Below are 27,858 nucleotides of genomic sequence, written 5' to 3'. Positions count from 1 at the left end.
GTCTTATTACTAAGTCACTTTAAGTAAGATTAAATTTTAGACTTCTAATAGACACGTCTTCAAAAGTCTTGCATCTTCCATGGAGTCAAGGAACTTTGATTTATCGACTGAAAAGAGGAAAAATATATTGGAAACCTGGCGGACAAGGAACGACACGGGGCTAAAATTACTGTTGGGAATAGGAACTTGCACTGTTATTGTATGGTATGTTCATTATTCAGTGAAGATTCGTATGAATTAGAAAAATAACCAAGATTTTTTATATTTAAAACAAATTAACATTATCATTATAATTTTCTAGGCAAATCTACCCTTTTATGGACGACCTGGAGTACAATTTAATGGTGTCTGTTCGATTACCATATGATTATAGAACACCGGTTCTATACACGATCACCTATATCTCTACATTGACAGTTTTTTCCTTAATATGTTATTTTGTCATGACAAATGATCTCATCGTACAAGCTCACTTAATGCATTTACTCTGTCAATTTTCCATACTGAACGACTGTTTCAAGAACATATTAAACGATTGTCAAAGTAATTTTAAAGGTAGGTTAATTGACAAATAAAGTCAATGAATGAAATTTTGTAGCATTTAAACTGCAACTACGTTTTTAGATATTGATACGAACAATTTAAATTTGAATAAGGAATTTACTCGAGTCTACAAGAGCAGATTAGGTAATTTGGTGGATCAACATATGCTCATATTACTGTAAGTATGATATCTCTTACCCTATGTAAACTTTAAGAAAATTCCTTTCTCAAATTTTTGACATTGCACTGAAACCATTTAAGAAGAAGTAAATACTTTCAAAATTACTGTACAATTTAAAACAATCAAGATTTAAGTGTTATCTATTTCTGAATTTTAATTATAATTTGATGTTTCTTGTAAGACTTGGCTTACCTTTAAAATTTATGATTCGATTGCATCAACAATTTCATGTTCATTTAACCGATCATTATTAGGTATTATTAGTTTCACATGCCGAAATTCATGGATATTTTTTGGACAAATTACGGTCAATATTTATTCAATTCCAAACTATTTAAACAATCCTGAAAAATAATTTTGTATAACATCATAACTGCCAAAAGGAAACTTCTTATGGATTAATGTAGATCCCTTGAATGTATAACTTACGACGAATAAACCTTCACTTAATGTCATATAACGTATTTTAGGCTTTTGGATATCGTTAAATTTAAATCAGTTAACATTCTGTCAAATGTGTGTAATTCTCATTCGGGCAGTTTGGTGTAATAAGCTCAAAGCCTTGGCCAAGCCGCTGCTACTTTTTATATAATTACCGTTTTGTTTTGTGACATTTTCTTAGGAATACTTTGAAACTTCGCGATTTAATGAGTATACCCATGTTGATTCAGCTGGCGACTAGTACAACACTAATTTGTTCCATAAGCTTTCAAGTCACGACGGTAAGGATCCTGATGTTATTAAAAATAGTTTTATTTTTAAATAATACTTATACCCTATTTCTTGCACATTTTGCGTAGTTAAGATTAGTTACGGACGAAATTTGTTTGTGCGGAATTTAAAATATATTTTGTATTTTTGTTCAGTCGGTGGATGCCAATATGACGAAAGGACTTATGAGCCTGTTTTATCTCGGATACAATATGTTCCTCCTTTATATAATATGTAGATGGTGCGAAGAGATAAAGATTCAGGTATGATCATATATATTAACTACATATTATAAGCGAGGAGACGTTCCCTAATGAAAAAAAAACTACTAATCTATTATACATGAAACTTGTATCAGAAATTGCAGCGAATTTCGGCAAAGGTGTTAGAATATAATTAATGAAAGAGGTTGTCTCTCATGTATTATCTATGCTAATATTATAAAAACGAAATAAACTTTGTCCGTCTGTCTGTTGCTCTTTCACGGCCAAACCACTGAATCGAATTTGATAAAAACAAAAGCAAGCAAACTTGAATTCCAAGGAAGGACATAGGCTACTTTTTTATGTCGAACACCTTATGACCTACGAGTCCACTAAATGTATACTAAAACAGTTTTGCTTGTTTTAATATAAATAAGAATAATGTTTCATTACATCAGATACAATACGGACATTAACAGTGATTTAAATACTAATTTGATTTAAATAGACATATTTTTTTCTTTCGTGTACAATTGTACCATATCTTAAGTAAGGGTTTTAATATATTTTCGCTTTCATTTATAATTCAGAGTCAAAGTATAAGTGAAGCAGTTTATTGTTCGGGATGGGAGAACGGTATCGTAATGGCGCCGGGGGTGCGAACCTCTATTTTACTAATACTGGCTCGCGCTCACAAACCCACTGGTCTTTCCGCTGGAGGCATGTACGATCTCTCTTTGGAAGCGTATGCAAATGTAAGAACAACTTGGTATCGGTAAATAGACAAATAGAACCAGCAACATTTCTTATTGCTGTCTATGTTTGAACAAGCGAAGGCTATTTATTTTTAATATGGAACGTAATCCATGATAATGTTTCTTTTATTACACGCAGGTTTATGATTTTTTACATTAGAGATATAAAAAAAAATGATATTCATTTGTTTTATATAATTTAAATACGTGTGAGGTTCGACTCGCGATGCAACGACGATGATTACAAATTCAAAATCGTACAAGAGAGTCAGTAAAATTCATTTAAATCTTTTCCATATCCAAACTTCATCGACCCTCTCTTAGCATAAGCTATTTAGTCAATAGCATTAATTATATAATTATAAAGGAAGGTTTTAATTTATCTATTTCTAGGCTTAAAAAAAACTATTCTGTTCGTTAAACTATTCTCGAAACTCATTTATCTTATTTTTTTTAGATAGTGAAAACATCATACAGCGCTCTAACAGTTCTTCTCCAATTTCGTTAAAAAATATTTTTGTGTCGGCCGAGCTTGAATTGTGTTGCAGCTGTAATAAATAATTTCAATATTAAAATTACTTCGATGTGACTCTCGGGAACTTTGGCGCACCCCGGGCTAAGGGCTCATAGTTATTCGATGTGATGTGTTCAGCCTTAGTCAACCGCTGAACACAGGAAGCTTCTACCTGTACGCTTGCGTGCTTCTATCTATGTGTTTTTGCTATTTTAATATACTAGTATAATAATTCTGCTTGGCTTGTATTACGTTAATTATGAATGTTGCATATTTATTAAAAAATGTTAAATGCTTTAATAGTTTCAAATAAATTGTTATAATCACGTATTAATATATTCAGTAAACATGTATTCTAATAACAAATATTTCGAATGAAGTTATCAAAATATATTATGTTCATTTATGCTCCAATTTGCTATAAGAATTAACAAGGAAAAAGACATTCTTAATAACCGCAGCAAGTAATTATTTCAACAGACTAAATAATATCAATTTAGGGATAACATTTTGCTAGCATTCTCGACAATGTTCCAAGCAGCTTATAAGGAGTACTTCGGTTAAATCTTTTGTCGTTTGTAAATGAGAGGAATGCACTCAAGTGCCGACAGTTGATAATCCATTGGGCTAAAGACAATCTAAAAACAAACATTCAATGACAATAATATAGCTATTCACTTGGTGGTAGGACTTTGTGCAAGCTCGTCTGAATAGGTACCACTCAAATATTCTACCGCCAAATATCCAGATCCTTATAAGTAAATAAAAAAAGAATGCTTTTTTATGATATACGTATGTGGACGAGCACAAGGAGTACCTAATGATAAGTGGTTACCACGGCCCATTGACAATGGCGCTGTATGATATTGTTAGAGACTAGCTCTAGCTTCCAATACGGTGTTACGTCATAGGATGTCATAATTAATTATATCAGATTATTATTATTATTACATATTATAAATAAGACAATTATTATTGTAATTAATTGATCAATAATTTGTACAACTTTAATTAATATTATTTTATATGGAATAACATTTAATACTGGCATGTAACACTTTTTCTTATTTTAAAAATGAATGGGCTGTCATAAGGAAAACAATTGGATGATTGTGAGGCATTGTAAAGAAATATAGAGTGCCTGTAGTTACAATAACTCACTCACCCTTCAAACCGGAACACAAGAATACTGATTCATGTCAGTTCCCAAGGTTGGTGGCGCATTGGCGATTTAAGGACTGATTTTTTTTCACGACGCAAATGTCTACAGGCCATGGTGACAACTTACCATCAGGCGGCTAATTTGCCAGTCCGCCTATCTATGCAATGAAAGCAAAGCAATTGCACTTTGCAAATCGTAACACAGGAATCTAAAGGCACTTAGAATAATCTTGCAAGTAATGACGCGATAAATTGAGTAGGTACTTTGTAGTACAAGTGTGTAAACGTGTTACACATTTATTCCTGTCTAATATTTATAAAGATAATAAGCAGATGTGCAATATAGTGGCATTTAAATACATTTATAAGATATCATATGCAATCCAGTTCAGATTAAAAGATTTCGGAACTTCGTCAACTAAGCAACTGAAATCAGTTTTTTAATTTAGTAATTACACTTATATTTTAATATTTATTTATTTTTGATCTGTGATTATATTTTGATTATTTCGTTTTTTTTTTTCAAATGATTTAATTCGATTTAATTATTAAATTATGTTCAATAATTTTATTGTAAGTATTTTTATATTTTCTTGCTGTAACAGTCTACGATTTGTATTTGCTTATTTTATTGGTAGATTCAAATTTAAATAATATAAATACTCCATATAATCTCCAAAAAATTATTGATCGTTCATACACACTATATACCATTTTTTCGTTTTGCAAATATTTACTTTTATATAATATGTATAAAAAAGAACAAATAAATAAAATAAAAAAAGCGCCAAATTTAACCGCACAATTTTTTTTCTTTTTGACATCTTGGCGTGACTTGTAATTTGTTAAAAGTGTTCGATGTGTTTTATTTGGATTTGTAAACTTAACGGTTTATTTATGTTAAAATAAATTCGAAATTAGAGCTATTTCTGGTTTGTTAGTAAATTGTTTTTTTTTTCTTTTTGTCTGTTTCACTTCTGGACGCTTAATATATTATATTCTTTGTTTCGCATATTTTCAATACATACATACACTTCTTCGTTTAGCACAAATTATCGATGCCACATGCCCATAATTTCGAAAGAGGATGCGTTACACACTCATTGGAAATATAAGATCTTAAAATAAATCACGACTTCCGTAAGGGCTTACGTTTAAGTTGTCTCTATAAATAAAAATGAATGTGACTTGTTTCTAGAAACAAAATTACTGATAGGATATTACGTATTAGTAAAAAATGGTTAAATTATGTAGTCTAAATCCCATTCTTTGATTAGATTCGATAATATTTGAAAGTACGCCAGAAGGCTATGCTCGAGGAGGGTCTATGCAAAGGGAAGTTTGGAGTAATAATGAGTATGTACAGTAAATAGTAACTAAACAAGACTAAGAAGTCATTAATGATAATTATACATATTTTTACCCTATAAGTGTTTCTAAACCATTCCTCCGATTTTTATGGAAATGTTGGTGCCCTAAAGTCCCTAGCCTGAAGAAACAAGATATACCTATCAATATATCTTTACAAGATGTTCCTTCAATTTAATAGTTCTATTTAAACTCTTATGCTACTCGTGCAATGCTAGGAAGGGGTTTTTAATAAAGTATTATAGTTATTAACTAGCTGTTACCCGCGGCTTCGCTCGCGTAGAATATGAATATATTTACAAATTAACTTAAAATATAACGTTAGTGTAAGACCTCTTTGTATACCATAATGCTATGTACTTCAGCCCTTAGGGTAGAATATCCAAAAACGCTTAAATTCGAATCAATTCATTTTTAATCGGTAGCCCAAAAATAAAATTTCGAGCTTCTTACTTCAAAATGACTGACTTCCAGACTAACCTGTATACGAAATGTCTACCCAATTTCTTTCCTCAGGCGTAAAATATCCAGAAACGCTTAAATACGTACCTACTCAGTTTTAATCAGTAGCCCAAAATAAAAGTTTCAAGCTTCTAACTTCAAAACTGACGGACTTCCAGGCTATCCTATATACGAAATGTCTACCCAATTTCTCTCTTTAGACGTAAAATATCCAAAAACGCTTAAATACTTATATACTCATTTTTAATCAGTATCCCCAAAAAAGTTTCATGTTTTTAATTTATAAAATGACGGGCTTCCATAAAAAATTTCATCCCTTATTTCACCCCCTCAGAGGTAGAATATCAAGAAACGCTTAAATAGGTATCTACTCATTTTTAACCAGTAGCCCATAAATAAGAGAGAGAGAGACGTCACGTCAAGGAGAGAGACGTCACGTCACGTCGTTGGAGTGACCGCTGATTTTGTGTCTCTAATAGTTTTAAATTAAATAAAAGACAAAGTTTCTATTAAACAGTTTTATTATTGTAAAAAATTGTTATTGTGACAATATTCCGTGAGTAAACTATAGTGGGAAGATCTTATTAGTGTTTATTAACATAAATACCATTAAAATACTCTGAACGGTCTGAAGAAAAAAGTTATTTTTAATCAAAATTTTTTATCAGTGTCTTAAATGGTGATTGTCCCAACTTAGTGACTATAATTCTCTCCATTAATATACATAATTTTATTTTAATCACAAATTTCAAACATTTTACAACGCCATCTAGCGTCCATCATCAACACTACTTTGTACTTCATTCATATCGATCATGGGAAATAAGTGCAAGCACTGTGGCAAATTCCTCGCGACAATAGATGGCATAAATGCGCAAAATGCGCGTCTATGCCATCTATTATACGATATCACCGGGTCTGTTAAAATATTGGCCCAGATACGAGGATTAACGGCAAATGGATGTGCCGGGAGTGTAAAGGGAGTTCAAAACTATGTACCCCTGTTCTGGCCTCCTCCCCCCACCCCAAGGATGCTGCTGATGATACCTTCGCCGATGCAAACGTAGGCGAGGACGTGTCGGCAACACTGTTGCAGGAGATCCGTCTGCTACGAAAGGAAATGGCATCTGTTTCTCGAGTTATGTCATTCTTTCGAGAAGAAGTGTCGCGCTTGAACTCGAACATGACGGAATTTAATAATCGCTTGACTTCGGTTGAAGAGAGAATTTCCGCTTTGGAATCGCTAGACGCGGCCAATCAAAGCCAAACCGAAGAGAGAAGCAAAGCGGAAATTTTGCGATTACGCATGGAGATTAATGAGAGGGAACAGGACCACTTTGCAACGGATCTCGAATTGGCTTGCATTGCCGAGAAGCCTGGTGAGAACACACTCAACATCGTTATATGTGCGAGGAAAGTCGGTCTCGACCTTACCGAACAAGACATAGTGAGTGCAGAGCGTTCGGGATAGCGACGTTCCGCGCCGGCTGACAGCGAGCGAATGCGACCGCGTCCTATTGTGGTGCGGCTGACGTGCTGCTCACTGCGCGACCATCGAACATCGATGCGAACATCGATGGGGAGCTGCGACGTTATTACTTCAATGAGCGACTCACACCTCTCAATCGCTACCTTTTTTTCAAAGCACGAGAGGAAGGTAGAAGTAAGGGATGAAGAGAATATTCCTCTATTGTTGTTAAATACTGTACATGCTATTACTGTCTGTTCACTCTTAATTTCACCAATCATTTTATAGTACTTGAGCCTTTAGTATATAACATTATATTATCCTGCTGTGCTAATTTAATGAGTGAGATGCCCAAATTCAAAATACACAATATAACAAACTTTTGCCAATATTTTCATATTATTTTTACATCACATTATATAGCATTATACAACTTGCACTTTATTATACTTACTTATAATTATTATATCGGTCTTTTATATATATCTTTAACTATTTTTTCTCAACGATTACACATTTTTACATATACATTTATATATTCAGGTTTAAATTTCATAGAGGTTTTTATCTTCGATGCCTAGGGCACGTGAATTAAGAATTGGTTTTCTGAATCCAGGCTCTCTGGGGGCTCATCGTGATGAGTTCATGTTGGCTATCAATCGCCATGACATCGATATCATGACCTTAAATGAAACGTGGCTCAGAGAAGGTGAGGAGGGTCGAGCACCACATATTAAGCATATAAAACCGCGCCCTACTGAAATGCGTGGCCGTGGTGGTGGTGTGGGCTATTACATTAGACGAGAAATAGCAGCACGTAATCTTATCCACCCGATAACTTCCCCAGACACAGAACAAATGTGGCTTAGCGTGGCGTCGGTGGGAAGAAGTTAATTATCGGCACTGCATATCGACCTCCGTGGCTAAATCCACGTACGTTTTTTGATGGCCTTACGGAGACGTTCACTACACTCTGTGATTATGATCATGTAATATTGATGGGTGACTTTAATATTAACTTTCTCGACACCAACAATTATTGTACACGTCTATTAATTGACTTCTTAACGTTCACCAATCTTAACCAAATTTTTAAAGATCCCACCCACTTTACTTCTCACAGTGAGACAGACAGATAGACTATATACATGAGCTTAGCAGTCATGCCTTCTTATCCTTCGAATTTAATATTCGCAAGGAGAAGCCTAAGCCATTGATCAAATTTTATAGAAAAAAATCCAACATTAATGAAAATGACCTCAAAAGCTACTTAACAAATTTTAACCTACAATTTGAAAACTTATATGACGTTAACAGTCTTGTTAGTGAATTTAATAGCAGTATATTATCTGTATTCGACACCCTAGCTCCTCTGGTTTGCGGTTATTTTAAAGAATATCGATATCCATGGATTACCTATAACATCAATAAAATAATCCGTACTCGCGACGAGGCACACACAAGATCGCGGGTTACTCGCGAGGACATGTCACATAGCGTACTATAAAGATTTAAAATCTGAAGTAGAAATGGCAATCCATAGAGAGAAGAGTGCATACTTTACTCACTTCATAAATAATAACGCTAAGAGACCTAAGTACTTGTGGAAGCTTCTAAATAACATCTTTACATATAAGAAAAAACGGGATTGTTTTCTACCTGAGCACTTATCGGATCCGAATTTACTTAATAGCTTTTTTATCGAATTATCCGGAAAAAATGATGTGACACAATCTGATATTAATTTCTACACAAGTAATAGATACTCTTCTAGTAGCTTTGCCCTAAATCCAGTAGATGCCATAACTATATTAAAAACACTACGCTGCATTAAATCAAAAGCTATAGGCTCCGATGGTATCTATATGGAAATGATCTTAAGAAGTTTGCCGTTTATTTCGGATACGATTGTGAATATAGTTAAACTTTCCTGATTTATGGAATAAAACAATCGTCAGACCGATTCCAAAAATTGATAACCCCATAAATATTAGTGATCTTCGACCGATTAGTATTTTACCTTCATTATCAAAAGTTCTAGAAATAGTGTGTTGTCAACTTACACACTATTTAGAAACTAACGACATACTTCCTTCCGTCCAGTCTGGGTTTAGGAAAGGTAGAAGTACAACTACCGCACTAGCTAATGTAGTTGACGATATGCTAAGAGCTCAAGACGCCGGGGAAGGTACCATACTAGTGCTTCTCGATTTCTCACGTGCCTTCGAGACTATTAATTTGGCGTTGTTATTGTCTAAATTACATTACTACGGTTTCAGTGCAGATACTATTAGATGGTTCGACAGCTATCTCAACAATAGATTCCAAGTTGTAGAAGTTACTCGGGAGGATGGGTCTAAATGTGTATCTAGAAGCAGTATAATTACCAGAGGGGTACCGCAAGGATCTATCCTTGGACCTGTTCTCTTTTCGCTTTATTGTGCTGACATAGTTAGTTCCATACAATTTTGCAAATATCATCTTTACGCCGACGACATACAACTATATATATCTTTTAAGCCCTCAGATTTAAATATAGCAGTTAATAAGCTTAACGATGATTTAAAGAGAATTTCTACATGGTCTAATTCTAATTGTTTAGTCTTAAACCCAAAGAAAACCAAATACTTGATCTTGGGCACGCAAACTTGGATACGCAAAATAACAACATTATCCCCAAATGTATAACATTCGGATTGAACGTGTCATTGAAGCTAGAAATCTGGGAGTCTTAATGGACGAAAATTTAAGATTTGATCAACACGTTGTACACATTGTTCGAAATTGTTTCTATCGGTTAAAATTATTATATCAAATTCGTAAAAACTTAAAACCTCATGTGAGAGTAAACTTATGCGAGGCACTTGTTCTTTCGAAATAAAATTATGCTGACATCGTAACGGGTCCGAGGTTACTAATGCGTACTAAAAATCTTATTCAAAAGGTTCAAAATGCCTGTGCTCGATATTGCTTTAACGTTCCACCACGCTCACACGTTACCCCATATTTGAACTCTGCTAAGATGTTAAAGATGGACTATCGCAGACAGTTACATTTCGCGACATTATTGTTCAGCATAGTGAAGTACAAAATGCCTCCATACCTCTATCACAAATTAAAATGGGCATGCGAACAGAGACTAACCCACGAAACACGAGCATCGTCCTACTCGTTGACCATGCCGCCATATAAGACTGCTGCCTTTCGGGGGAGTTTTATTTACACTGCGACAAAGTGCTGGAACAACCTGCCGCCACCTCTTCGAAACCTGAAAACATTAAATATCTTTAGAAACAAATTTAAAAAGTATTTAACAGATTCACAATTACATTATTAACAGACATATACAATATTTTTTTCTTCGCATGTTTTTTTTGTGTAAAATTGGTGTAAATTATTACCTTTTTGATATGGCCTTTTGGCAGCGTGATGATGCTCCTGTGCTCTCAGCAAATATGTACAGTATTTTGTCAAGCACGTTTATTGTTTGATGTAATGATTGAAACCCCAAATCTAAAAATGTAATTAGAAATTTGTTATATAAAATTTACTATTTTTATACCCACAGCTAGCTGCGAAAAGCGCGTATTAAATTATTATGACTGTACTATATATTAAAGTCTTTTGTAATTTTGTATGTATATATTTCTATGATCTGTAAAATGTGTATGGCCAAATAAAGATTTTTTGATTGATTGATTGAAATAAAGTTTCATGCTTCTAACTTCAAAAATGACGGACTTCCAAACTAACCTATATAAGAAATGTCAACCCCTATTAAACCTAAAAACCCCTAGAGGTAGAATATCTAGAAACACTTAAATACATATTTAATCATTTTTAATCAGTATCCCAATAAAAAGTTTCATATTCTTAGCTTAAAAAATGACGACTTCCATAAAAACTTTCAACACTTATTTCACCCCCGTAGGGGTAGATTATGCAGAAACACTTAAATAAGTATCTACTCCTTTTTAATCAGTATCCCAAAAATAAAGTTTCATGTTTCGAATTTAAAAAATACGGGTTTCCATACAAACGTTAAACCCCTATTTCACCCCTTTAGGGGTAGAATTTCCAAAATTCGCTCCTTTGTGGGTGTCATGATATGTTAGTTTATAAGTGTACAACCTAAAGTATAAGTTTTATGCTTCTAGTTCTAAAAATGATAATTTTCAACCTTTTACAGCACTTTTTCGAAATAAAAAGTAGCCATGTCCTTTCTCAGGCTCTAGACTATTTGTGTACCAAATTTCATTTAAATCGGTCCAGTAGTTTTGGCGTGAAAGCGAGACAGACAGACAGACAAAGTTACTTTCGCATTTATAATATTAGTATGGAAGTATGGATTAAAACAATATGATTAAAAATAACATTAATCTTGATCATGTTACATATGTAATTCAATTTATTACGTACCGATAGTACATTAAAGGGATTTGACTTACAAAGATACGTATTATAGAAATATACATAAAAAAAATACGATTACAAACGTCGGTACAAATTTGTTACTTTTTCTTGTGAACTGCCGGTAAGGTGATAAGGTGAGCACGTGGGATACAACATTTTAATTCCCAAGGTTAGTGGCACTTTAGTAATATGAGGAATGGTTAAAATTTTCAATAGCAACTGCCAATGTCTATGGTTCTATGGGTCTGGGCGACTACTTACCATCAGACGGCACATGAAAAAAGGTTATGGTATGAAAAAAGGTTGACATAATTAAAACGTACATTTACGTATTTCTATATCGGTACCTTTAGGTTGATTTATTTATTTAGAACAATAAAAAATCTACATTTATAGGGCTTACATTAAGTGCGGTTGTACTTAAAGTTTAGGACGAGATGTGTAAACCATTGAGAAACATAAATAGAGCGTTACGTGAATGTGTTGATTAGATAATTAAACGTTTGCTTTGATCATTAAAGTTCGGATCAGTGGAAAGCGAAATCAGAGTTAAGTAGATGTATAGTTGTATGCTGTATACTGGGCTTTTGGCACAACAATGATTAACATTTAATAATCACGTCTTTTAAGACGTAAAAATATAAGTTAACATTAATTATAATAAAGTATAGTATAGTGAGAGCCGAGGTCGCTCAGTGGGTAGAACGCGTGCATCTTAACCGATGATTGCGGGTTCAAACCCAGGCAAGCACCACTGAATTTTCATGTGCTTAATTTGTGTTTATAATTCATCTCGTGCTCGGCGTTGAAGGAAAACATCGTGAGGAAACTTGCATGTGTCTAATTTCAACGAAATCAAAAGCCTTCTCCTCAATGGGAGAGGAGGCCTTAGCCCAGCAGTGGGAAATTTACAGACTGTTAATGTAATGTAAAATAGTTCTAGTACGATATTTTTTTAAATATAATAGTGTGAAAACGTTTAAAAAGAAGTTGCATCCTTTTGAAATTAGAATGTTTTGCAAAAGGATATTTTTTAAAGAAACACCTAAACATATTAATATAATAAATATTGTTTATTAAATAGTCATCCACTCAATGATCACTTATAGTTTGTATTGCTATGTTCCAGTATGAGAACAAGTGTGTCAGTTTGATTACAGGACAAGGGACATAGCATCTCAGTTCCCATATATGACGCATTAATGACGTAAGGAATGCCTAACATCCCGTACAGCGCAATTATCTATGTGATCCATTTCATTAACAGCCTTATTATATATTTATTTTTTAAATATAACAAATTTCAAAATAAGAACTTTCGTTAATCTTTCGTATCATGTGCGTTCAAGGTCCTTGAAAGAGATTAATGTAGGAATAAATTATCACGCGATGATCCCCACGGCCGTGTGACTTCTTAAGTGAATTAATGTGAATTTGATTATAGCCGTAGTGAATTATTGATGTGATCTCACTGCTTGCTTAACATATGTCTGTTTTTTAAGGCCGACATAATTTATCAGTTAAATGTGTAATTTAAATGTTGTTAAATACATAATGACTCAATTAGTGTAATTAAAATTTTAAATGTTGAAGAAAATATTCCGTTTAAGCTTACGAATTGCAAATGTAATTTTGTTTTATATTTTTATTTTTTTTAAATACAAACTTATTTTTATTTAATATGTACACTTAAAGTAATGAAATATATCATTTAATTAATTTGATATACATATGTATATGAGGCCACCGTAAAATCGGTAGATCTAATAATATTTGTTTTGCGAAACTGTCGGAAGATTTTGATTGGGGTGTCAAGATGTAAAAAAATCCTATTGATATTAATCCAAGGTTAGAGTTTTTATAATGTAACTGAAATTCACTACGATATATGTATTTATAAACTATCGAATAATGCGTTAAATTATAAGCACTATTTTATTATTCATAATCTTTTGACACGTCATACTCTGACATTATAATCTAATGGAATATTAAGTTAAATAAAACCTTCGGTCACTTTGAACAAGATAAAATATTTATTATACTACGTTATAGTCAGCAGAATCTAAATTGTGTCCAACTTTCAGCTTAGTTGGTTGGGTGAAACTTGTTTAAAATTCAGTGGCAAAATTTGACCCACAACTACTGAAGTTAAATAGAGGCTTGTGAAATAAAACGTTCTATTAATAAATAACAATTTACCGAAAAACTTTCTGTTTATTTATTAAGAAGTCGTTTCTCAACAAACTCATGTTATCTACAAACTCACTGAGAGCGTAAGAGAACTTGTTGTGTACGAAAGCCGTTATTCACAGTGAACTTTAGAATGAGAATATAGAAGCTACTTTCAGGATAGTGTAGACATTATTATAGTATCATCTAGTTCGAGCGCTGAAACTGTACTTATTACTACAGTAGTATATTATATGAAAATAACAATCATTTCAATTAAAAACTGTATGAATACCAACATTTATATGACAGTGTCACATTTTGCGTGTATTTATATAAATCTGTTATTTGTTATTACTTCCGTCAGAACGTTTATTATTTTTCGGAGAAAAATATATTACGTACATATGAATTATTAACATTAAGTCCTCAACTATACTCAAATAAGAATTAAAAATAGTTACTATATAAATTATGACCGCGTGGATTGTGTCAAAAATGCTAACAGAATTTCGTTGAATCGCAATTCTGATCGTCTGTTCAAAAAAATTAACCAGCCCTCTGTCACCAGTGTAGGGAATAAGGCGAGGTTTTATACATTTTATAAAGCTTTTTGCACTTCTACTTCAAACAATTGTTAAAGTAATATATGATGTAATTTTTTTTATATCTGTCTCTGAAACGAATAAACCGCAACCGTTCTTCTCAAGAAAGAGAGGCCACTGTGGGAAACTTAATCCAGCTGTGGAAAAGATACAGTGTACCATATACACGTTATTTTTACTTACTAATAAATTTATAAATATATAATGAATGTTTGGTTCGAAGTTCTTTCACGCAAACAACAGTGCAATAGTTCGACGTGATGTTCTGCATTTACATAGTTTGTAGTCCAGAGAGTCATAAAGTTTACGTATTGTCTGAGAAGACACCAGGAATAAAACTAATATGTGTGTATCAACTACGGTAACAATTTTCTCGGCTTAACATGAAACATGATTTATAGTTTATTAATCATTTTAAACGGTCTATTTGTATTGCTTTGGTTCAATGCAGTTTAATTATCTTCCTCGACTTTTTCTTTCTCTCTCTGTCTCTTGTTTCCATTAAATGAACTCGATCTCGTCATATTGATATATTTTTATTATGTTAAAGCATGATAAGAAATACAACATAAATTAAATCTAATATTTGACATTGCTAAGATTTATAGGTGAAAAGTTCTGGTTAATAGTTAGTTAGACTACAAAGGAATGTAATTAATAAACGAATACTCGGCTTAATAATATCTATTTGAAAATTTACAAAAAAAATATGTATCTTTTAAATATATTTCTTTATTTCACCAGAGCGTCTTGCAATCGTACCTTTCTGAGTTTCCTTTTTTATTATTACGTATCTTTTACGGCTTCGTTACATTCGCGTTATTAATGAACGAATAACAGTATACATATGTAGTTATTTATAAAATTGCATGGCTACAGTGCTGTTTATATTAATTACCTTAATACGCGTCTTTGTAGGCCGCCATCTCAGCCTTAAACGTAATTTAAACGTTTATTTTTCTCCGTAACGTTTTCTAATAATAGTCCGATATATTGAAAAAAAATGTCTTTTGTATAATCTATATTAATATTGTAAATACGAAAGTCTGTCTATTACTCAGTCACGGTCAAACCGCTGAATTAAATTTGATGAAATAACCTACCCCTAGAACGCGAGCAAAGCTGCGAGCAATAACTACTGTATTATAATTTAATTCTAAGTATTTTTCTGTACTGTGCACATGTCATTTACGTGTAAAATAAAAAAAAAATAATAAAAAATGAGATCAATAAAAAAATATACTTTTATTATAAAACATTGTGTAAGAACACTGCGCATTGTCCAAAAATCATCGGGAACATTATGCGCCATTATACAATGGAAGCCGTGAAAATATTTCAATCCAGGCTTTTTTGTTTGACTACGTATATTGTTTCGTATATTTTTCTTCGATATTGACAATACAAAGACGTGTTGTCTTTGTATTGTTATTTTCTGGCTTTAATTTGGTTACGGATACGTATATAGAGATTAAAAAAATAATAATCGTACAGATAAGAAATATACAATGTATGTAAAGAATGACTTTTTTTTAAATTTAAATTTACAGACCAAAGTATTCCTCGCCAAACTGCTGATGCATTTTTTTTGTGTTCAACCCTATTTTGATATTTTGTTTACGTATAGTTAAAACAGTTCAATTTGATACTAGATATATTAGTTAGTATATAATATTGTTATTATATTTAATGATATTTTTACAAATTATTAATCTAATAAATATATGGGTTAAACATAATGCGCATGATATTTGTTATGCGAATTTAGATTCTTAAATAATCTTAAAACATAATTCCAATTATATAACATCTAAATTACTCTAAGTGCTGATACTTCGTTGAAACTGACTTATTGCTCACAGTTATTCATGGACTCGAAGATTCCATGACAAAGAATTTAAGCAAAAATGGTTCGTATTGCTTTACGATACAACGTTAATCCAACAGCTAACATTTTAGATAGATTCTTGACGATCCGATAAAGTATATTAATTCCGCATATCATCGTGTCGTCCAAGATTTCTCGCTATTTACCAGTAGTATGTAACTAATTCAAATTTTAAGAATTTCTATGGATATTTGATCAGTTTAGGTTGTGATTTCTGAGAATTCTTTATCACTTCTGATTATTGTTTTGTTGACACGCCAAAACCGGTATGTTGTGGTTCTTTTCTTATTACCTCGGTTATAATATGAGAGTTAATTTTGGCCACTATATTTCAAAATATCTGTACATGTTGGGGTCATTGGCTCAATATAGAGACGCAAGTTTTAAAAAGTACATATTACTGTCTTTGCTTGGTATCAAGCACGATTGAATTTTATTGAGGGATCACAATAACTTAATAAATCATTTCATTTTTATTTTAATATTTTTCTGAGGAATCCTAAAATATTATCATAAATTTTTTCGGAGAGCATAATGTTTAAAAATACATGAGTTCCGTAAGAGCTTTATGACATCTTCGGATTTTATATTTATGTGTAATGACGTAATCATAACTCAATAGTTGTAATATATACTTCACATCATAGAAAAGGGTAAGAATAGACATTATGTCTTAAAACAATTTTGTTTAATTTAATTACAAATTATTTGAAATTTTCAAAAAAATAATTACGAACACGATTTTTATCAGCTATATTCTAAACATGTAGTTTTTAAAGACTCCATAATTATCTACATAAATTTAGCAATACTTTACTGTCGGTAGTAAATTCATTATTAATAAAAAGAAAGAAAATTAAAAATATTTACTGGAAATTTGATCACGTCAAAGTATCTGTTTCAACTTGTCACTTTTACAAATATAATTTAATACATTTAAATTACGATTCAACTGATTTTTAATACAATCGATTTAATTGCTTTCACCTGATGCGAACACAGAGAGAACACGGGTCAATGTCCCCCAACGGTTATTTTTTGAAATATAGTTTTACTCTTGACCGCAATCTAGACAGTTATATCAAGACGATGCTGACGATGGAGTAAGCAAACCTATTAAATGCCGATTCACTCAGCTTTGAAAGCGTTAGGGATGTAAGTGCCCGGAAATACAAATGCCGGTAGTAAATGCCGCAACTTGACTGTGCGAATTTTGAAACAGTTAGTGAAGAAATTTATCTGATGTTAGGAATTTCTACTAAATATGAATCCTGCAGTACGTCTTGAGATTAGAATATAGATAGTTGATGTTGCAGTGATGACGCAACTATGCGTCTCTGAGCTAAAATTTGTAGCTTAGATTGAAATAACAATTTATTGCCGATTAATCTCTCAGCTCTACGTTGAATCGAGCCAAGTGTGATTTATAAGTGGCTTCAATATTTCTTTCACAGCTTTATGTAAATTCAAAATATATCCAAGTTAGGTTTCAACTCTATGAAAATGAATATAGTGTCGGCCGATGTCGAAAATAGGCAAACGAAGACAGAGAGACATTTTGAAAGAACTCCCCTCCGTAATGAAAAGACGCGCCTGAGTATTGGTGCTGTTAAACCGACCAGATTGTGATGTCGGAGAATCAAGGTTTTAAGGACGGTCGCTCTTTCATTATATCTGTAAGAAAACTTATTTGCTTCTTGTCAGCCCCTGTACTTGCTGTGTAACTGCTCTGCCACGTGCATGTCAAATAAATGATGTCAAAAAATTAGAAAAACATGACATTACAGTTTCTTTAGTTATTCCAGTAGAGGTAGTCTGTAAGAAGAAATGAGCTCAGAAGACGAGCGTGAAATGTTAGAATACGACATCGACTATAATATTTATAAGAATTTTCGTATACACGTATAAAAATAGCGTATTACTGTAAGATGGTTATCATTTCATTTCACGAGTGAAATTCTTACAGAATTGCACTGCTGCTCTGATCTTCCTCAAGAAAGTTGCAACAAAGTTATAAATAAATGGCAAATATCCAAACAGCAAAAACATTGCTACATAGTAAATTTAATTTAAAAAATAATAAATCTTGTAAACCTTAAAAAATAAATAAATATTATTTTTTAAATTAATTTAAAAAATAATAAATCTTGTGTGTATAAATGACTGAATTCAAAAGTCATTATAAGAGCCTTCTTGAATAATCTGTGTTTCGATTTGATTAATATAATCACATAAACGTTACAGCTTACATATTAAATTTAAGTTGACATTATGTTACTATGACGAAGTGCAGAATTATTTGCAGTATCGAATGTACAGAGCAGCCACGCGATCTTTATGCAATTAGGAAATGTAACACGAAACTCGGTATTGTTTTATTTTTCTGTGTAAATTCTTCGTTTCATCAGCATGTATTGTAATGCATTGTATACAATATATATATAAAACTAAATAAGCAGCAGTATAATTTTATTAATTAGTTTAGTTTGATTGTTTGCGATGCGAATTTGTTTCTTTTATCAATAAATAAATAAATAAATAAATATGTGATACATATTATAAAATGGTCATCTCTTTTCATGATGTATATTTAAAATAAGTATCTGTTGTGAATTTTAATGTCGATTTGGACAACGAAACTATAGACAAAAATATTTTTTGAGAATCATAAGTCTGTCCGTTTGTCAGACGTATTGGACATCCGTCACAATGAAACTAATTCATTCTATTTCATATAAAACTCAGTGATAATAGTCTGTATTCTAGAATAAAAGTCTGGTCGTTCATCTTTTGTTTAAGAAAGAGATAGCAATATTTAGTCATGTCAAATTAGTTTATTTTGAGATAGTGGATAATTGGAGCCACTGTTTATATTAAGTATAATAAGCTTAAGAAGCGCGTGATTATACGTTTCATAATATGTATGTATTATAAGCGTTAGAATATAATGTATTCAAATAAACCTATTCTCTTTCTCAAGTATAAAAATATCTTCAAATATATGCTATAGTAATGGAATTTTGAAAATTAAACTCTTCAATCAAAATAGAAGCTTAATACATTCTTATTAATGGACTGATTTGATAAGAAATACCACATTCCTGTGAAAAACCGATAAATCACACCGGATTAATATCCAGTTACATGAACACAATAATTTGGTTTACAATAAAATATCTTTACAAATAATTTTTACTTGAAATATCTTGAAGGCGATCATTTTCAAGATATGATATTATATTTATGTATTACATAATATACAAATGAATTATATGAAATCTTATTCGTCATAAAGCGAATGATATTATAACGAAAATAAAAAGCGCATGGCAATGTATGAAGAGCTCTCCAATGGATTCGAGAAAAGGGCCAAGATCTTTTTGAAATCCTAAATGCGCCTAGCTTCTCGACTTGTACTCAGTCACCCGTTTGTTCCATATAAAGTCTTGCACTCACGAACCGTAAAATGCGGACTTGATTGCGAAGCAAGCTAAGAACCCGTACATATGAATATTCTGTAACATTCTCTTGGAGAATATAAGGAGAGTTGCAATATTCGCACAGTGAGTACTTGCCTTTAAATGAGCAAACACGAGTATGGACTTACATTTCAATTAGCAATTTGCCTTCACTTACCATTACTTACAATATTCCGGTCACTCACCTAACTTATACGTACAAGCCCTCCTTTAGTAATTCAATAATATAAACTCGACATACTTGTATTGATTGAAGTAAAACATTTGCGAGACTTGGTTTAATTAACTTGATAGTTTACCTCTGCATTTGATTTTTTATTGTTCTATACTTTTTGTTGAGATCTTCGAGCAGTATACTTTCATGTCGTGAGATGTCGGCGATGTCGCGTTAATGGCTTGACATTCCAGGACTTCGGCTTTATTTTGGCAAAAAATGCCGTCAAACCTTTTGTTAACAGCCGCGGTACGTTTATTTTTAGAACTGCGTTGATACATAATACCTAAATCTACTATACTTATATATTTCTTAAATATAACCTAATTTACTCAAACTTATAAATAAATGCGTGTTTGTCTTCATTGATAGGAGTCATCTCTTCTTTTGAATCAGTGTGTTTATTATGCAATTGACTTGCTCTGTTATTCAATTGAGCCCATAAATATGTAATTACGCATAGGTAAGACGCGAATATGGCAGGCGTCGCTCTTTGTTTACTAGTGACGCATGAGGCGGAGCTCAATGCAATCTATAAAGTGCGGAGTCGTTTACCTTCCGTGCGGCGAGACAGCCGCCATGTGCGTAGATGCGTGAGCGCAGCGTGGCATGCGCCGCCAGGCAGAGAGGCGGTGCCCGCGGCGGCGCGCGGACGATGGCGCGCTGGCTGTGGGCAACGACGCTCCTCGCAGCTCTTGCGGCCGTCGACGCGTGGAGGCCACCTTCACAACCCATCCTAATCTCTGTCACTCCCTCGCGTATTCGTGTTCCCCGCCATGCACGTGGTGCTATTCGTCACTTGCATATACTGGGATGGCACCTCGAGCTACAAGAAAATCGTGCCATTCGTTCACCTTATTACAACGAGTGCCAGTTTTACAAAGGAAGAGTGCTGTACGAGGAAGAGTCTACTGTGACGGTGACGGAGTGCGAAGGCCAGCTATATGGCTTGCTTCAAGTCGGAGGCGAGGATTTCGTACTCCAGCCGACTCGGGCGGACGGTGATCATGTGTTACGTCGGCGTGACGTTCTGCTATCGGAACGGCCGGCGGCCTACAACCTTACCGGTGACACGGTCACTGACCTTGACATTGACTTCGATGATGACGAGCCAATGGCCGCTTTTCACGTGCATCCGCGACACAGTGACCATTCGGATGTCGATTATTTCCGGAATATGCTTCCAATTACTAGACCTATTTCAGGTGCGTGTGAGTGCAGTGTATAATTCTATGAATGATGTCGCATCAGTTTTGGTATTACTGTGTTTATTGTTGCAGGCGTCAAAGGACTATGGCTCGAATTGGCTATAGTCGCAGATCATACAATGCTGAAATTCCACGGGCGAGAACGAGTGAAACATTATATCTTAGCTATAATGAACATCGTAAGTAGAACCAATGAGATAGGATACTTATATTGCAATTAATTACAAGTGCACGACCGTAACTCAGGCAATTTATGTAATACTTTAAAGGTCAGTGCCATCTTCAACGACCAATCCCTCAATTCAAACATGACACTCGTTATCAACAAACTGTTTTTGTACGAAGAAAAGGATCCAGTAATAAAATATGGTAATGTGAAAAGGTCACTCGAAGCTGTCAATAAGTGGAATTACCGGCACCTAATGAAGCTACCACCAGGTATGGTATAATTTACGGTGATTTTTATTGTCATTCATATAAAAATATTTTTTTAAATTAATTTATATTAAATTCAGGAATGTTTTGAACCCAATCTAAATTAGCGGTTTATCTGATGCAAGTAAATATATTAACTTTCGTTTTATTTTATTTCGGATAAAGGGGTCTTTCGCATCAACGGACACGAGACAGGCTGATTCAATTACGATGATTCATATTCTTTAAATCAAAAACTTAAAAACGTCACCACAATTATGATTGACTTTTTCCTCTTCCTTTAAGATGTTATACCCACAAAACAATAAAATAAATTTTAGGATTTATGTTTAAGGATATTCGAAACAAAAATATTTTTTAATTATTGTCAATACTATGAAGAAGTTTGTTTTTATTTATAAGAAAAAAACAATTCAAATTATCAAGACTACCAAGTATATTTTAATTTTTCATTTTAGAATACATTTATAGATTATTTTTTAAATTAAAATATCTTCTTTTTACTTTTTTATATTCGTTATATTATAGACGGAAGAGATTCCCATTCATCTATCAAACTCGTAAGCGCTGCACAGCTTGTATTGGTTTTATACAAAATCCAGATAAGCTAAAAATGAATTGTTTTCATAATATTTTACGTATACACAAACAACTACAAATCGCGTCTAGATAACACCATACATCATGCTAATTACTCCACTTTTAGTTTGATGAATACTTTATAATATAATTTTATGTCTATCCTAAAATGTACTCGACGCTTATATTAAGTGGTAAATAGGACTATAAGTAATTCACTGGAAAAAGATATTGCTCATATTAAAGCTGTGTATCTATATTGCGTAATGTGACCAGTATTTTTTACTCAATTAATTCGTATTTGATACTTTTTATTCTGCTTTTAAACGCAATAAGCTTTATTTCCAACAAAGATTAGAAGTCATAGAAGCATATTTTACTTATTTATGTAAAAATGTTCATTCACAATTTAATGATTATAATATAATATTATTTATTTTTATAAATAATTAGAATCTGTAAAACGACGGTAACAACGTTGCAAATCAGCTGTTTCTCGACATAATTGTGCCTGACGGCTATCTCCTTTGCTCTCCGATAATAATGTAGGTACATAATAAATGATACGGTTCGCCTATTGAACGCAACGTATCTACTATCAACTTTATTGTACGTGAATAAATTACGCTCTTAATTTTTTAAACATTGTAGGTTTTAGTACGTCTTCAGTTATTTATGCTTGTTTTCGTGCAAAATAATTCATACGCATTAAGTCGATAATTTTTTTAATTTTACTATAATAGCAAATAATTTTAGGTTATAAATTTAATATAATTTATTATGTTGTTTAACTTTTATCGAAGTTAAAGATAATTATACAGATATGACCACTAGGCCTTCGGCTAGAACACGTTCATCTTAAACGATGTTTGCGGGTTCAAACCCAGGCAAGCACCACTGTATTTTGTAGTGCTTAATTTGTGTTTGTAATTCATCTCGTGCTCGATGTTGAAAGAAAACATCGTAAGGAAACCTGCGTGCGTCTAATTTCAATGAAATTTTGCCAAATGCGTATCCACTAACTCGCATTGGAGCAGATAAGTGGAATAAGCTCCAAGCCTTTTCCTCAAAAGGGAGCAGCTCTTATCCCAGCAGATATTGACAGGCTGTTATTTTACATACAGACAGTACCGGTTGGGATGCAACGGTATGGTTAACACGCGCGCAACTCGGAGGCCCATCGGGATTCGCTCCGGTCGGAGGCGTCTGCACCAAAATGCGCTCAGCAGCTATAGACAGAGATGAAGGGCTAACCAGCGCGTTCGTCATTGCCCATGAACTAGGACATCTGTGAGTAAAACCTTTATTATACTTGAAAAGGCTTCATATGGACTTTTATTGATTCCGTTTTTCACGGAAATTTTAAACCAGAATACTTAAAAAATATTTTTTTGTCAACACCGATCATATAAATCAGTTTCTCTTCTTTTTCAAAAAAAAAAAAAATCAATCAGAAGTAAGAGAAATAAATATGCGAAGTACTCTCTGAATTTGTTATTATTAGCTTTTTTCCTGAGCTGTCTATCACAAGATATTTATTTATTTAAACATAAAAATATCACGTAACACAATACTACAAGAACTTTCGGTTTATTTTACTAACTTTAATAACTTTTTTAACGCGCAAATCACGGAGACACCCCTATGCCGCCTATAAATCAGTGCGTGACGAGACTCTGTGGACTTGTAACATTTTTCTCCGTAATTATAGGGAACAGAGGATTTCCGCACGGCAATTTTTATCAGTAACGCTCAATCGATCTATATATAATAATAGGCATAATAGGTATAAAGAAATATAAGGCAAAGTAAAACACTTCAGTAGCGTTTTTTTTTTTTCTTTTGTTACCTTAGACGAGCTTTATAGTTAGCGATAAAGAAAATCAGAAACGGACAGTTATTTGTTTATCGTTCATTCAGTTAACTTAGCGCTTAGAGCAGTTGAAAGAAGTGATTATTGTCAAATTATATTTCATAAAGTTAAAATACGCCGAACAAATAATGTTTATTTACCAAGAATGTAAAGCGGTGGACACGTTCTAGTTAATGAAATAGTAATAAATAATGATAACACAGTTTATTGATTTGACGTTTGCTACCGCGTAAGAGATGAATGAGGTTGTAACTGAAACAATAAATAGACTCGAGCTACGAGTTGATGAATTGATATATAAAAAGTTATTTTTATCGTTTCAAATAGTTGAAGCACGTTGGAGTGTTTTGCAGATACATAATTCAATCGTGGCTCAAGACTTCCCTTTACCACTCAGAGCTTACATTTAAAAGTAGCCGTTTTTATAATCTAAATATATCAACAAAACAGTTGTATGAGTATAAATAGTAACGCTCCCTATACAACGGCAGTTAAAGTTGAACACATGGTACGGTTAATAAACGTGTCCCTTCGCACGTTTTACTGCGACTGAAAAAACCACGATACGTAAACAATATTATTTAAAGGAAAACCAGCGTATAAAACATACGGCGATAAGATACGAATAAAAAACAAGCAAGTTCAATAGCCGTTCTGTTAGTCTATAGGTAATACATACTTTAAGCCTCTACAAAATTATTTATTTGAAAGTGTTTTTTTATTAACACTTAAACAATCATACATTTAATTCAAACAATGGAGAACGTATATCAAAACTATGTTACAAATTTATAAAAAAAAAATAGATTATGAACATTATCTAATTGAACATAGCCCCTACAATAGCTTAATCTACAGAATACACATATCTACTCGTATACTGATATAATAAAATCGAAAGTAAGTATCTGTCTGTATGTGTGTATGTTGCTCACTGTCAAACCCATGAATCGAATTTGAGGCGACTTAGTATCAATTAAGCTTGAACTCCGACGAACGACATAAGCTACTTTTTACGTTCGACCGCTAAAACGCTTGCGAAGCCGCGTGTGACAACTATTCGTTCATAGAAAATAATAAAGGGCGTCCTTGACGAGATGTAGCTGCCAAGTAATAAAGGAAATAAAATAAAATTAGACTCAACAGTACATATTAACGAAATGACACCGGTAACTTATAGGAACTTGTTATCAATTCATATAATACTTAAACTAATATGACGGAACATATGTCCGTACTAGTTGATTAAAATACCAGTAAAGGTAGTCTAAAACGTACGAGTAAAAAGAAATGTTTGTACAAATAAAATAAAAATAAACAAAAGCTCTTGCGCTCGCAGTAATTGAAATATTGAGCGCTCTCAAACACCGAGTGAGGGATTCCTTCAAAGCGAGAAGTATTCCCCTCTAAAAGGCACTTACCCTTTGTCAACTATTTTGAAATGAGACGCTTTAATCAGACCTCAGTTGCCTTGCATTGTTGTATTGTTTATTTTAGGACTTTGCAATAAACACAAGACTAGATATTTATATCCCTATGATGCGAATATTCTGAGTACTAATGTATTTTTTGTATATTGTCTTTTGTAGAGCCACGTTGTTCTAGTGGCTAATTAATAAACTGGAAATACAAGATCATGAGTTCGAATCTCGGGTCGGACTATAAAAATGTTATTAGATTAAATTATAAGAAGTACTACTACAATATATGCAGTATTGTACTCGCATGCTCCTGATAAATCGTTAAGTCGTTCGTAGTTCTGTGCCAGATTTTTAAGTAAAGTATAAATCAAAGGGCATTGTATATAAATCAATCAAATATATATTTAGGGAACCGAACTTATTAACGGTTCTTCTAATTAGAATCTAAATTTCATCTTGGTAGCTCAACGTAATTAAATCTTGTTAAATGACGATTCAAAAGTAATTGAGTAAGTTGTAAGAGGCCATAAGAACAAAGTATATTTTGAATCGAGTTAAAGGGTCAACTTTGAAAAGTTCATAGTACCGGCGACTGATTTATAGTTCTTGTAACTCTCCTGTCTACTGCTCGCCTAGTACATTTATCTTAATGTCAATATTACCCAAGCTCTTTTATTAGGTATATGATGATATTTTATTAAAAAAAAACATTTATGAGCATGATATAATTAGCAATTAACTAAGTAATACACACAAACTTGTGTTCAATTAAAATATAAATAATACTGGTTTAGAATAACTAGTTCTCACCCCCAAGTGAAATATTATTCGACGAATATTTATCTTAATGAATAATAAAAGCCTGTGTATGTGTCTGTGTGTGTCTGTAAAATGTTGTGGGCGAAATCTAATAACTCGAACAAAATCATTCGTTCCTTTTTGATACTATTGAAATTGTTTAAAATCAGAATTAATTTTTGCGGTAGTTTCTTTGACTTATCTTCTACGTATAAATGTTAAAAGTTTTCGATATGATCAACAACCAATAGTTGTCAGACGGATGCCCGAATTGCCAATTTTTGTAAAGACGTTGATAATTGATAAAGGTGTTGGTTTTACTCGGTGGCAATGGTAAGTACTTTGTACAAGCCTATCTGGGAAGATACCACCCATTCATTACTCCTTTTATAATATCTATTTTTTTTTATTTGAATTTGCCAATCCGCCTACCTATTACAAATAAAAGAAAACACTTCAGCTCAGCTCCAATTTCCTTCAAAAATATTCAATATAATTTTCTTTTCACAAACTCAAATTATGAGAAAGAGCGCGTCGAACACTACAGTAAAGCAACAATAGCGAATATAAAATCAAAAGCGAATGCATAGATATTAAAAAAAAAAGTCGTGTCAAACTACCGGGAATTTGCATTCGCTTTTGACTTTGTATTCGCTTTTGTTGCTTCACTGTAATGATCCGTGCGCCCCATTTGCCATTTGTTATAATCTGAGGTCACTATATTACATTAACTTATTTTTAATCTAGCTAATATGAAAACATATGTCCAATGCATTAATAGTTTACGTGAATCCAGAGTAAAAATAACAGATAAAACATATTAATTGTTACTATGAGTATCAGATTAAAACGTTATTAATTACAAAGTGAAACTGCTGGTTAAAATTAGTTCATATATTGTGTAACTAAGACTAACGACGTCTTGTCTGTCGTAAATTAGGTCGCGGAAAGTTAACGTGTATCACATTCACAATATCAAAATAGCCTTGTACAGTCAGCATCAAAAGGTATTGTAATATTTATATTAATTATTTCATAATATATACGCTTTAATTTAAGGTAGAATCGAGATGACCCACTGGTAGAGTATTTTAGAGATTGCGTGGTAAAATCCAAACAATGTTGAGTTTTCATGATTGTGTATAACTCACCTTGGGCTCGGTCACAACATCGTGAGAAAGTGTGCGTGTATCTGATGAAAATCTGAATCATGCGGCATGGTGGTATAAGCTCTAAACTTTCTCCTCATAATGAAAAGAGGCTTTACTCCATTTATGCGTATTTGCAGACTGTTAATTTAGACGCCATCATAAGGAATTGGCATATATATTTTTAACAAACAAATCTATCAATATATAATCTATTAAAAGTAATTTATGTATAATACTTAAAGTAGTGAGTACAGGC

At 32.8% G+C, this 27,858-nt stretch overlaps 2 protein-coding genes across 2 annotated transcripts in view; both read left to right on the top strand.

The window, feature by feature from the left end:
* The first annotated feature begins 52 nt into the window (after positions 1-52).
* Positions 53-2,901, top strand: LOC113401197 (odorant receptor 13a-like). Its single transcript, XM_064215296.1, has 7 exons — positions 53-204; positions 302-555; positions 625-721; positions 1,347-1,446; positions 1,591-1,698; positions 2,229-2,393; positions 2,851-2,901. The coding sequence occupies exons 1-7, from the start codon at positions 80-82 to the stop codon at positions 2,899-2,901; spliced, it is 900 nt and encodes a 299-aa protein (XP_064071366.1). The 5' UTR covers positions 53-79.
* A 17,781-nt stretch (positions 2,902-20,682) lies between these two features.
* The window catches only part of LOC113401182 (A disintegrin and metalloproteinase with thrombospondin motifs 1-like), a 59,323-nt gene continuing 52,147 nt past the window's right edge, over positions 20,683-27,858 (top strand). Inside the window, exons 1-4 of the mRNA XM_026640994.2 lie at positions 20,683-21,342; positions 21,418-21,524; positions 21,615-21,783; positions 23,484-23,649. Of these exons, the coding sequence (XP_026496779.2) occupies positions 20,727-21,342; positions 21,418-21,524; positions 21,615-21,783; positions 23,484-23,649 (1,058 nt within the window). The 5' untranslated portion in view covers positions 20,683-20,726. The remainder of the gene's footprint in view (positions 21,343-21,417; positions 21,525-21,614; positions 21,784-23,483; positions 23,650-27,858) is intronic.

This window comes from Vanessa tameamea, chromosome 7, assembly GCF_037043105.1.
Source record: "Vanessa tameamea isolate UH-Manoa-2023 chromosome 7, ilVanTame1 primary haplotype, whole genome shotgun sequence".
NCBI classification, from domain to species: domain Eukaryota; kingdom Metazoa; phylum Arthropoda; class Insecta; order Lepidoptera; family Nymphalidae; genus Vanessa; species Vanessa tameamea.
This window is presented reverse-complemented; position numbering and strand designations above follow the sequence as displayed.